The sequence below is a fragment of the Artemia franciscana genome, chromosome 17 (genome assembly GCF_032884065.1).
Source record: "Artemia franciscana chromosome 17, ASM3288406v1, whole genome shotgun sequence".
Classification (NCBI taxonomy): Eukaryota; Metazoa; Arthropoda; class Branchiopoda; order Anostraca; family Artemiidae; genus Artemia; species Artemia franciscana.
Genome location: NC_088879.1, coordinates 32,280,506 through 32,292,903, shown reverse-complemented (window position 1 = coordinate 32,292,903; position 12,398 = coordinate 32,280,506). Strand labels below are relative to the sequence as shown.

Genomic DNA, 12,398 nt, shown 5'->3' with positions numbered 1-12,398 from the left:
GAACGTTTTTAGATTAAGGCATGTTTTGATTTTGGCTCTCCGCAACAAAATTTGCATATCAATTCATTTTTCTGGATAAATGGCTCTCTCATAGTTTTGATCGGAAGATTCTGAGAAAAAAGGAGCGGGGGAGTAGGCCTAGTTACCCTCCAATTTTTTGGTTATTTAAAAAGGCAACTAGAACTTCTAATTTTTTACGAACGTTTTTATTAGTAAAAATATACGTAACTTACGTAACGAACTTCTATATTCGTATGTTTTTATTACATATATGAGGGGGTTCATCCCTTGTCAATACTTCGCTCTTTACACTAAAGCTTAAATTTTGACCCAGTTCCTTAAGTCACAAAGGCCGGGTCACCCCTGAATCACAAAGGCCGTAGAATAAATAATTGAAATTAATAAAGTTACTTTAGCGTAAAGAGCAAGATATTAGGAGGAGGTGAACCCCTCATATGCGCAACAATTTCTGTTCGATTTAAGTTTTAATGCTGCTCCTTACTTTCAGTTGAAAAACTTTTTCATATTTATTTTTTCAATGTTCTTTAAAAAATGCTAAAAAATCCTGCACCCCCTTCACGGAAATTTTCGTCCTCCATGACAAATTTCTCCATAGAAAGATCCCCCGGCATAACTCCCTCCCCTCAATCCCTTCCCAACCAAGAAAAAAGCTCAGAAAGCGTCTATACACTTCCCAATAATCATTACTATGTGTAAACACTGGTCAAAGTTTGTAACTTTTAGCCCCTCCCACGGGCACTGTGGAGGTGTAAGTCGTCCTCAAAGACATAGTTATTAGGTTTTTCGACTATGCTGAATAAAATGACTGTCTCAGAATTTCGATACGGGTGACTTTGGGAAAAATGAGCGTGGGAGGGGGCTGAGGTGCCCTCCAATTTTTTGACTTAAAAAAGGCACTAGAACTTTTAATCTCCGTTAGAATAAGCCCTCTAGCGACATTCTAGGACCAATGGGTCGATACGATCACCCCTGGGAAAAAACAAAACAAAAAACAAACAAATTAACACGCATCCTTGATCTGTCTTGTGGCAAAAAACGCAAAATTCCAGATTTTTGTAGATAAGAGTTTGAAACTTCTACTGTAGGTTTCTCTGATACGCTGAATCTGATGGTGTGATTTTCGTTAAGATTCTATGACTTTTAAGGGGTGTTTCCCCCTATTTTCTAAAATAAGGTAAATATTCTCAGGTTAGGTGATAACTTTTGATGCGTAAGTTTAAACTTAACGAAACTTATATAATTAAAATCAGCATTAAAATGCGATTCATTTGTTGTAACTATTGTTATAAAAATTCCGTTTTTTGATTTTCGGTTACTATTGAGCCGGGTCGCTCCTTACTACAGTTCGTTACCACGAACTGTTTGATACGCTCATTTATCTAATTTAAGTAAAATAATAATCTTACATCCATATGTATAAAGAAAATGATTTTATTAGCCCTTGGAAGTTGGTCTAACAGACAACCCGAGTTGCGTATCCTAGTTGATCGCTATTACCTAGGATGGGACCCATGAGCAGCTTAATTGGAAGAGACTCGACAAAAAAAAACCCACTGATCTTGCGTATTTTATAACAGTCTCCATTGAAGGGTGTGCCACATTTGAATCTACTATAAATCTAAGTTAATCATTTGCAAGAAGTAAGAAAATTACGACATTCTCTTGAGGAGATCTTGGGATTATACATGAAACGTAATTTCAGGCATATGACCCCCACCCTATGCTGGCCCTACATGCACTCGTTCTGTCCATAGAATTAACCATCCCCTGCTAAGGCATCTTCACATCAACTTAATTGAGAACTTGATGAATTCCTTAATTCAGTTGAATTAAAATCGAATAGTTGTCGGCATCTAGCCATGGCTAATTGTAGAAAAAGCCAAGACAGATAGTCCGATTGAGTGAGAGGCAAATCTGGCATTAACCCCATATTAGTAGGATTGTATAAAAGTGGTGTTAGTTCATTTGTTAATAGTGATGACAGTGCTGAAATATGCTTTTGAAGCTTGGGCGCTCCAAAAAAATGGAGGAAGACTTGTTATATGTTTTCCAGTGGAATTCCCTAAGCATTGTTTTGGATACCCGAAACACTGACCGTATCTCAAACAGTAAGCTGTACTAAAAATAAGATTTAAGGGATATGGGAACTTCCAGTGGGGGTTTAAAGAGGGAATAGCTGTGTTTGTCTCAGGCCGCTTAGATCTTTTGTGAGCTGCTAGTAGCAGTAGTAATAATAATTATATAATAAAATAAAGATAATAAAAATAATAGTTTGAGTTCCAAGGAATTATGTGGTTTGTTTTTGTATACTTGTGGCATAGTCCAAACTGGTTCCAACGCCTCCACATATGTCATATGTCCACATATGTCTTCCTCTGAAACACTCTACTTGAACTGTAATCATGTAAGGACTTGCATTCTGTATGAATTGAGAGTCACCGTAACCCCTCCAAAAGCCCCAACCCTCACCAACAACTTAACGATAAGGCAGGCAAGTTGCATCTCAAGTGAATCAGATCGTCCAAGGATTCAAACTTAATGATTGGTGGATCAAAGTAGATCCCTGATATGGCTACTTAAATCCGTTGTTCTTTTGTGACACCGTTTAGAAGCTTGTTTTTATTTGATCAAACAATATGTGTTAGACATTAGCCCCCTGTTTTCATTAGCACCCTGGATAGGTTCTAGAAGAAACCCTCAGTTACGTCTCCAAGGTAATCCTTGTTACCGTGGAGTTATCCCCTAAACAAAGCAAACGAAGGGTAGCAATAGTTGAAAACACTAACCTTGAGAATCTTAAGGAGTTTTCCAGTTTCATTACTAGGGTTTTCCCGCATCAACTCAAGGCTTGCCGCTCCTGCACTATTCAGATGCGGCGTTCTCCTAACACCAAACATAAAGAATATTAAAACAGACTGGAAGTGACCCAAAATAGGAATTTTGGTTTCATTACGATCTACTTGTTTCCTCGTGTTGTGTTTTCAGTTAGGCTTCTGTAGCATGGCTGTTTCCTTTTCGGAAGCTCATGTTGTTTTTGAAATGAAAAAGTCAACTAAAGAAAAAAAAAATAAGAGATAGATTAATTTAAGTTGTAATATAAGGCCCCAAGATACCTCCTCCCCCTCAAAAGGATACTCTTGAATTATACTCAAAGACTTTGAAAAGTAGGAAAAAGACGCAAGCTCATCCCTTTCGAAATTATTTTTCTAGAGGAACAAATCTAGGAACGACGATAGAAGAGATGAATTTCCCGAGATAAGATTTTTTGTTTTTTATTTTATTGAAGATTGTTCTTTTTTAGGTTGCAAAGTTTTTTCCTTCAACGAATAACATCCGTGCATCCTGGATCTCAAACGGAGATGAGACTAATAATTTACCCACACCAAAATATAATGCTGCCATGCTTCGGGAAATACTTCTGGAAGAAAGTGAGAAGAAAAGACGTGAAGTATTTGAAAACATGCCAGCAGCTTCCGATACATTTATTCTACTAAAAGTATGGCTTCACCAGAGGAACTTGGACGAGGTAAAATTACGATATAAATGTAAATATGAATAGTTATAAATAATGAAATATAAATTGATCATTGCAATACATGAGTGAATAAACAGCCATAAAGCGGCCGGTAATAATGATAGATTATAGAGACACACACACACATACACACACACATACACACACACATACACACACACATACACACACATACGCACACATACACACACATACACACACACATACACACACACATACACACACACATACACACATACATACACACGCACATACACACACACATACACACACATACACACACACATACACACACACCCACACACACACACACCCACACACACATACTCACACACATACACACACACATACACACACATACACACACACACATATATATATATATATATATATATATATCTATATATATAAAAATAAGTTGTCTGTCTGTGGATGTGTGGATGGATGTGTGGATGGATGTGTCAGGTGACGTCACCTGAAAAAACTGGATTAGGTGACGTCAAAACTGAAAAAACTAAAAAAAGGCAAAAACTACAAAAAAAACTAAAAACTAATAAAAAAAATAAAAAAGCTAAAAAACTAAAAAAACTATAAAGGTAAAAACCAATAAAAAACTAAAAAAAAACTGAAAAAACTAAAAAAAGGCAAAAACTACAAAAAAAAACTAAAAACTAATAAAAAAGTAAAAAAGCTAAAAAACTAAAAAAACTAAAAAAACTAAAAAAAGGTAAAAAACTAAAAAAAATAAAAAATAAAAAAAAACTAAAAAAAAGGAAAAAACTGAAAAATAAGCTAAAATAAAGGTAAAAACCAATAAAAAACTAAAAAAAAAAGGAAAAAACTAATAAATGACGACACTCAAAGAGAAAGCGACCAGGACAAAAAACTAAAAAAAAAAGGCAAAAACTACAAAAAAACTAAAAACTAATAAAAAAAATAAAAAAGCTAAAAAACTAAAAAAACTAAAAAAAGGTAAAAAACTAAAAAAACTAAAAACTAAAAAAAAACTAAAAAAGGTAAAAACTAAAAGAACTAAAAAAGAAAAAAATAAATGACGACACTCAATGAGAAAGCGACCAGGACAAAAGGAATGTTCGATTAGCAATCAACAAAGCACCGGGACACAGGGAGTATAAATGACGACCAGGACACAAGTAAAAAAAAAAAATTAACAAAACTAAAAAGAAGGTAAAAACTACAAAAAAACTAAAAAGAAAAAAAAACTAAAAACTAATAAAAAAACTAAAAAATCTAAAAATCTAAATAAACTAAAAAAGAAAAAAAAAGGAAAAAAATAAAGGAGAAAAACAAAACTAAAAAACGAATGTATATACAGACCGGTACACCGGGATACAAATGACGACCGGGACACAGGGAATATAAATAACGACCGGGACACAGGGACACAACTACAACGGGGACACCGGGGGAAACAGGGGGATATAAATGACGACCGGGACAAAAAAACTAAAAAGAAATAAAAACTAAAAACTAATAAAAAAAACTAAAAAATCTAAAAATCTAAATAAGCTAAAAAAGAAAAAAAAAGGAAAAAAATAAAGGAGAAAAACAAAACTAAAAAACGAATGTATATACAGACCGGGACACCGGGATACAAATGATGACCGGGACCCGGGACACAGGGAATATAAATGACGACCGGGACACAGGGACACAACTACAACGGGGACACCGGGGGAAACAGGGGGATAACCTGACAATCTATTTATATGCAAAGACAATGGGACAGCAAAGAATGTTGTATATTCGCAAGTTTTACGTAGTTAAAACCATATATATATATATATATCTATATTCACAGGTGGGACATAGGGACACAACTACAATGGCGCGTAACTATTATGGCGCGTAACGACTTACGCGCGCGGGGGGGCTTGGGGGGGGGCGCGAAGCGCCCCCACCAACTAGGTGTTGGGGTGGCGCGAAGCGCCACCCCAACAGCTAGTATATATATATATATATATATATATATATATATATATATATATATATATATATATATATATATATATATATATATATATATATATATATATATATACATATATATATATATCCAAAACACCAAAATTATGCAAAACTGAACTTAAACATTTTTAAGCACAAATTCTAGGTGACTTGATAGCTCCTTTTGATAAACTCATTTTGATTCTTCAATTCGTGGTAAAAAGCTGCGTTAAATATCGAAAAACTGTCTTGATACAAAACGGTTATGTCCAGTGCTGCCAGATAATTGGACTGTACTAAATTGTGTTTATTTTTTAAATTCTATACGGTATCACAGAGATAGAGAAAGAACAAAAGTTTTATTCTTGTTAGTACTGCTATTTATTCGATTCTTAAATCTAATCTTAAAATATGGCTTAACCCGGTGTTACTGGCGAAAACTTACTGTCGAATCTCGTGGAATCTGGCCTTTACTTGTTATCTATTTCAAAGAACGTCATATACGAGCTTGGGAATACGACTGAACTATTTTCAAATTAAAATAATTATCCTGTCTACTATTTTCTATTTTCTTGGCTGTTGAATTCTAGAAGGTCCTTTGATCGCTTGTTTTCTTACCGTTTCCGACAGCTAATGTCCCTGAAAGTAGAAAGAATTAATAAATATGGAAATTGTTGCATAATTGTGTTCCTCCTTCTTCCACTAGAACTAATGATGCCTTTGGTGGCTCGTAAATTAAGTGGGTAATGAGTTAGAAAAAGTAAAATTCTGGGAAGTTTATTGACAACGTTTTGGCTAGCTCACACCAGTGGGATAAACATTTATTTTTTGTATAAAGTCAGGAAAAATTAAAGTTCTAAAAGAAGAGAGAAGTCACCAGAGCCAGTGTTTCGTTTCTAGTGATTTCTAAGAAAAAATTTGGAGCAAATTAAAACTGGCCGAGATCAGGAAAAGAATGAATGTTGAATTTTTTATGCTTATGAAAACTGTCAGTACTTAATTTAAAGGATCATTTTGTCAGATAAAGTGTTTTCACTCTGTATTTGAAGATTATGTTCCTAGTCTATTTTGTTGAATTTTTTTTTTATTTGTCATCGATCTTTCTCTCAGTTGAATATTGTAGTTTGGCTTGCAATTCTATTTATACGGAATTAACTGTTTTCTAAGGAGCTTCCAAAGGAATTTACGGATGGAATTTTCTTTAAGCTATTAATTCAAAGTTGAATCTCTTCTTAGGGCTTTTATAACAAAAAAAAACGTTTTTTTTTAGCTTATATTCTGTATTTTTATTTATAAGAGGGATTGGACACTACGTAGCTGAATCATATTTTGATTTGATTTATTCTCAAATAAAAGTACTATCATCAAACCCCGTTGTTTTGTCAAATCTTTAATTGTGTTGAGGATAATATCAATAGCAATATTTATTGCCTTTATGTTTAATGTGATTTGTCATTTTAAGCTCTGTTTGTTTTGTGCTGAATTTATTCATTGACAATAATTTATATTCGTTTTAAGTTTGAATTATTCTATTACCTTTTTCTGCTCGTTTTGGGTCTAATAGAACTCTTTAATTTTCTTTGAAATTTATTTTTCGAAAACACTTTTTAAAAATTAATTTCTGTTCGTTTTTCGATTGTTTTTTCATTGTTAAATTGTTGTTTCAATGTAATTTATTTGTGTTTATTGAAATTTTTCTGCTTAAGAAGTGAAATGTTGGTTTGTGGTTTAAATTTTGGGAAAACTTAGAATATTCAGTGAAAATGTTCCATCAACCGCAGTATTTTGCAATAGTATTTACTAGTATTTTTAGCTATAAATTTGGGCCTATGGGAAAAGAGATTTTCATATATATGGATAGAAAATCCGTAAATGAGCGTCACGAATCAGCACAACAATTTGTATTCAAAATTTTTGTCTTGATTGGGGTCCCCTTTTTCTCTGTCTACATGTCCTGTAAACTTATGCAAATCGCAGAAAATAAAATTAGTTGGATCTGTTTTAGGTGTCACACAGGGATACAACCAAACTTTGTTTTCATTGATCTCTACCCGGTCGTATAAATTCCCTACAAGTTTCAGGTCTTTCTGAGATGACACTAATTTTAGATCCATTTTTGGGTGTCACGAATGATACAACCAAAATATATTTTAAATTTGCAATTTTATAAATTAGCTGAGTATTTTTAAGCACAATTTTGTTTCGACTAAACAAAATTTACATACTAAACAAAAACTGAAATTTATTTCGCACATTATGGAACCGGGATCACTTTTAAGTTATAAGCCGTTCAGAAAAAACAAATGTTCTTGGCTATTTTATGGCCATTTGTCGAGTTCTGTTTTGGGTGAGCCATTGTTTTCCTTTTTTATTTTTTCTTCTACTTTGAGATCTCCATAGCCTAAGGACTTGAGAATATAAGCTTCGAACCGACCGAAAAAACCCGTTAGCTGATTTTTGGGTCCCACTTTTTGGGAGCCTGTGGCCCAAAACATTTTTTGTTCATTGCATATGTATTGGCAGAAAGACTTTCGAAACCAGTTCAAAATTGATCAGAGATAAAAGTTTTTCGGCCCCCTAACCCCCGCTTCCCAAAAAACGTACGTTCCTTTTGGCCCCTGAAACAATTCCTAGAACTTTGAGCCAATCGAACAGCCAAGATCCAACTTACCCTCCCTTTTCCTTAGTTAGAATCCATGTGTAAAAAAATGGTAATTTTAATAATTTGAAGTTTATTTCTAAGGGGCTACTGTATCTAAAAAATTATATCCGATATCCCTGGAATGCCGGGTAGCAAAAAAGCGGAGAGGTTGGTGTTACTTTTAACTCTTAAAAAGGACCCTAGAACTTCCAATTTCCATCAAATTAACCCCTTTCCGTAACTATTGTATAAATATTCTTGTTATCCTGTCTTTTAGTCTTTTAGAGACTTATACAGAGACTTTTAGCGACTTAATCTCTCCAGGAAAGACTAAGAAAGCATGAAAGAGACCCTGCTGACAATACTAGTAAAATATTCAAGGATGTACCCACATCCGTGAAAGAGCAAAAAATATCTGTTTAACTCTTCCTTCTGCACGTCTCCAACAGTTACGAAATTTACCCTCTTAATTTTGAGCTGAACTGTGAAAATATCACCATCCTTACGAAGTTCAATCGCTTTACGCAGTATGAATTTTCGCATATAATCACAGCTGATCTTTTTCTTTTTTTTGTAGCAAATTAATTCCGAACTGCGACATTAAATACCTACTTTCGGAAGATGTGGAGAATCTTAGTATTCGCTTGCAAACATAAAGTTTCCCAAGTAAATATGGTGTAAGCCTAAAATGCATATCATACTAAATACGAAAATCTTATTGGTGTATTCCTATGATTCGCATACAAGTTTTTATCAAATTTAGTGGCAACCATTTTTACTCAAAAACAATTGTTCCACCCTTCAGTTATTCTCAGTGTCTTTTCATTTTTTGTTATCAGGTGATTTTTGGTCATGTTAAAGCGAGATTTTATGTATTATCAAAAATCGTATACAACGTTTGGTTCATGCAAATATTGAAGTGTTGTACATGTCACGTGGGGCGGAAGGTTGGCACGAAGAATGCCACAAATGGCTAAGCTAACTGTGCTTCGAGATATACACCTTTTTTAAGAGTGGCTGCCCCTCGTTTCAAATGAAAGCCAATTAAATTTCATTACATATTGTCTCTCCTAGGATATTCATCAGTTGAAGCTCTATAAATCGATTTCATTGTCCTAACATGTTAATTAAAGTGTTGGAAATGCTGAGCTCATTTCTCACTATGATGAAAGTGGAGAGAATTGTTCGTATTAGTTTAAACTTATTTAAATGACTTTTTATTTTATGAAAAAATGAATTATAAATTAGTTTATATGTGCACCCTAGCAAATTTTACTGGTTATACTTGACCGAGTAAAGGCCAATTCGCAATGAGATATTACTAACATCGAGATTTAACTAGCGTTAATTTGAGCTAATCAGAAGTTTTTATAGAATTTTTCAGCTAATCAAATAATTCCATTCAAAATCTGATTGGCTCAAGTTAGCACTAGCTAAGTAAAATTTCATTGTGAATAACCCTCAGGATGGAGTATCAACGGGTGTAATTACCCTAACGCCACCTTTGTACATGGCACTGCGCCTCCAGTGTCACTAATGATGGTACTAGCGTATGGTATCGTGGCGCATGATCTCTCGTGGACTATCCTGTCCCCAGTATTCATAATCAACGACGGGCCAGCAGAAATTTTTCTCCCTCTGCAAAAATATTTGTATATATTTTAACAAAGGATTACGTTATATATAAATAGATGTTTTAAAATTTTGATTGGATCTTCGTTTTGAGAAATGATGGGTGTGGGGGGGGGATACTGGTTACACTTAGATCACTTTTCACTCTTAAAAAGAGCCTTATAACTTCCAGTTTCAAATCAAACGAACTCCTGAAGTTTTTACGACCAATCTTCCTGTAAAAACTTATATGCCCCCAGGATATAACTTACAACCCTTGTCCCAAGGCTCTGCGGGGTCGTGTCAACCCTGGAGACATTGTTATCTGTTCTTTAGACTATTTTGAACAAAATGGCTATCTTACAATTTCAATCAGATGCATTTGGGGAAAAGAGGGGTGGTCGGGGGGGGGGGGTAGTTTCTCTTCATCTCTTTAACTCTCAAAATAGAACTAGAACTTCCAATTTCCAATCAAATGAACCTCCTCTAAAGTTTGTACGACCATCCCTTCCATAATATCTTTATATGTCCTCGGGGCATAAATTAAAACCCTGGTCTTCAGGCTCTAGGGATTCTTTTCAACCCCGAAAGTGTTGTTATATGATCTTTGGACTATTTTGACTAAAATAGTTACCTTAAAATATGTGTCGGATGCATTTGGTGAAATTACGACGTGTAGGGCAGATACTTGGCCTACGCATTTGACTCTTAAAACGGGCACTAGAACTTTAGAGTTCCAATTGAACCAGCCCCCTCCGAAGTTTATACAACTCCCCCTTCGATAAAAGCCTTATATGTTAATAAGGGTTAACTAGTAAAACTTGTAGCCCTTTCCATGAGGGCTGTGGAGTTGTCATCCTCAAAGACATAGATATTCAACCTTTCAACTACGCTGAACAAAATGGTTATCTTAAAATTTTGATTGGATGTGTTTGGGAAAATGATGGGCGTGGGGGGGGGGGGGCTGGCTACCTTCCAATCACTTTTAACTATTAAAAAGGGCACCAGCCCTTTCAATTTCCCATCAAGTGAGCCCCTTTCGAAGTTTCTACGAGGTTCCTTCTACGTAAAGTGCCCTGGTCGAAAGCAAACCAAAAAGAAAGAGAAAAAAAGACAAAAGAACTATATATCATGCCAACATCGTTCTTTACATAGGCAGCGCTATTGCATCGCCTATGATTTCTGTTTGTTTTGGATTTCATTTATTTATTGATGGTGATTTGTTGTAGGTTTACGCTGGGGAAATTATTTGACTTTATTTATGCTTTTCTGGTTTTATTGGAGCTCTTTACTTTTCTTTGAAAAAACTTTTTTAAATTAATTCCATAAAAGGCCCATAAACAAGTGTAATAAAATAATTCAGAATGGAAAGTACGACAAAAATACAGCATTACTCTTCCAGGTTTTTGAGATTTTGTTAGTTGTTTAGCTTTAAAAGTTTTTTTTAACCTTTAGCAACTGCTGCTTCTTCATGCTTGTGAAGTAATGAAAACGCCCTTTAAAATATTCAATGTCCTTGAAAATGTATTTGAAAATATTTCATAATATACATCATTCAGCCGGATTTAAATTACCTGTATTGAAGATTAGACTTGTCTTTTCTTGCTCAAATATATTCAGTTTCTTTCCCAAAGGGGTTCTTTGTTGCAAGAGAAGAGATCTTTTTATGAAAGATTTCGAAAGGTGTACTTTTAATAAGAAATTTGGTTTTGAAAGATTCAGGTTTAAAGAAGAGAAATCCTTTGATATGCATGCTTTCAAGCCAAAGTCCAATATTATCGTTTTTGAATAAGGGGACAGATAGAGAATTTAGTATTAAATTAAATTGATCTCTTTGTCATGAAATATATTATTATGTACAACCAGGAACATACACAGGAGGTGGGGCTCCAGGTCCCGACCCCTGTGATCCTGAAAATTTTTTCGAATTTCCTGATGCTTGTTAACAGGGCATTATCCAGGACCACTGTAGGTGGGGCTCCTTAAGCCCACGCCGGTATTGGGAGATCTGTAATGCCACCAGAGTAACCTGGTGGTACCTCAGGGTGAGAGCATTTCCCACACGCCACGTATTTTTACATTTCCTGTTTCTTGCGGTTTCCACAACCTTCAATTTCACATGTCCTATTTTCAATATTAAATGGTCTCTTCACTTTCGCATCCCATTATTCTGGATTATCAACATTTCGAACTGGAGTATCAAGCATTTCGTTTTTTATACAAGGTGGCTTAGCCTCCGATTTTATTTTATGAGTCAGTCTACCTCCCTGTGTAATCAACGTATCCCGTCTTAGCATTTAATGTCTGATAATTTTCATTCTTTCTCAATCAATCCTTGCACAAATTATTTTGGCCATCAGGTAGCCTAGAACTCATTCGTGATAAAATCTCACCCTTGGGAATTCCCCAGCGGGCTTCTCTTAGACCCATCAGGGTTCTTCTAAATGTTTGGCGATCTTTCTCTTCATTTGCCTCTAGCTATTCTTTCTTTCTCTCTTCCTTTTTCTATCTTCCTCTTCTTTTTGTTCTCTAGCTATTCTTTCTTTTTCTTCTTTGTTCTCTCTAATTTCTTCTTTTTGCATTGAAAAATTCAGCATTCGCGTAAGATCTACTTTATTACTT

The 12,398-nt window shown here is 34.7% G+C and overlaps 1 protein-coding gene across 1 annotated transcript in view; it reads left to right on the top strand.

The window, feature by feature from the left end:
* LOC136038146 (nucleolar protein 6-like) overlaps positions 1–12,398 on the top strand; it is a 246,634-nt gene that overhangs the window by 53,642 nt on the left and 180,594 nt on the right. Inside the window, exon 7 of the mRNA XM_065721187.1 lies at positions 3,323–3,547. Coding sequence (XP_065577259.1) covers positions 3,323–3,547 — 225 coding nt within the window. The remainder of the gene's footprint in view (positions 1–3,322; positions 3,548–12,398) is intronic.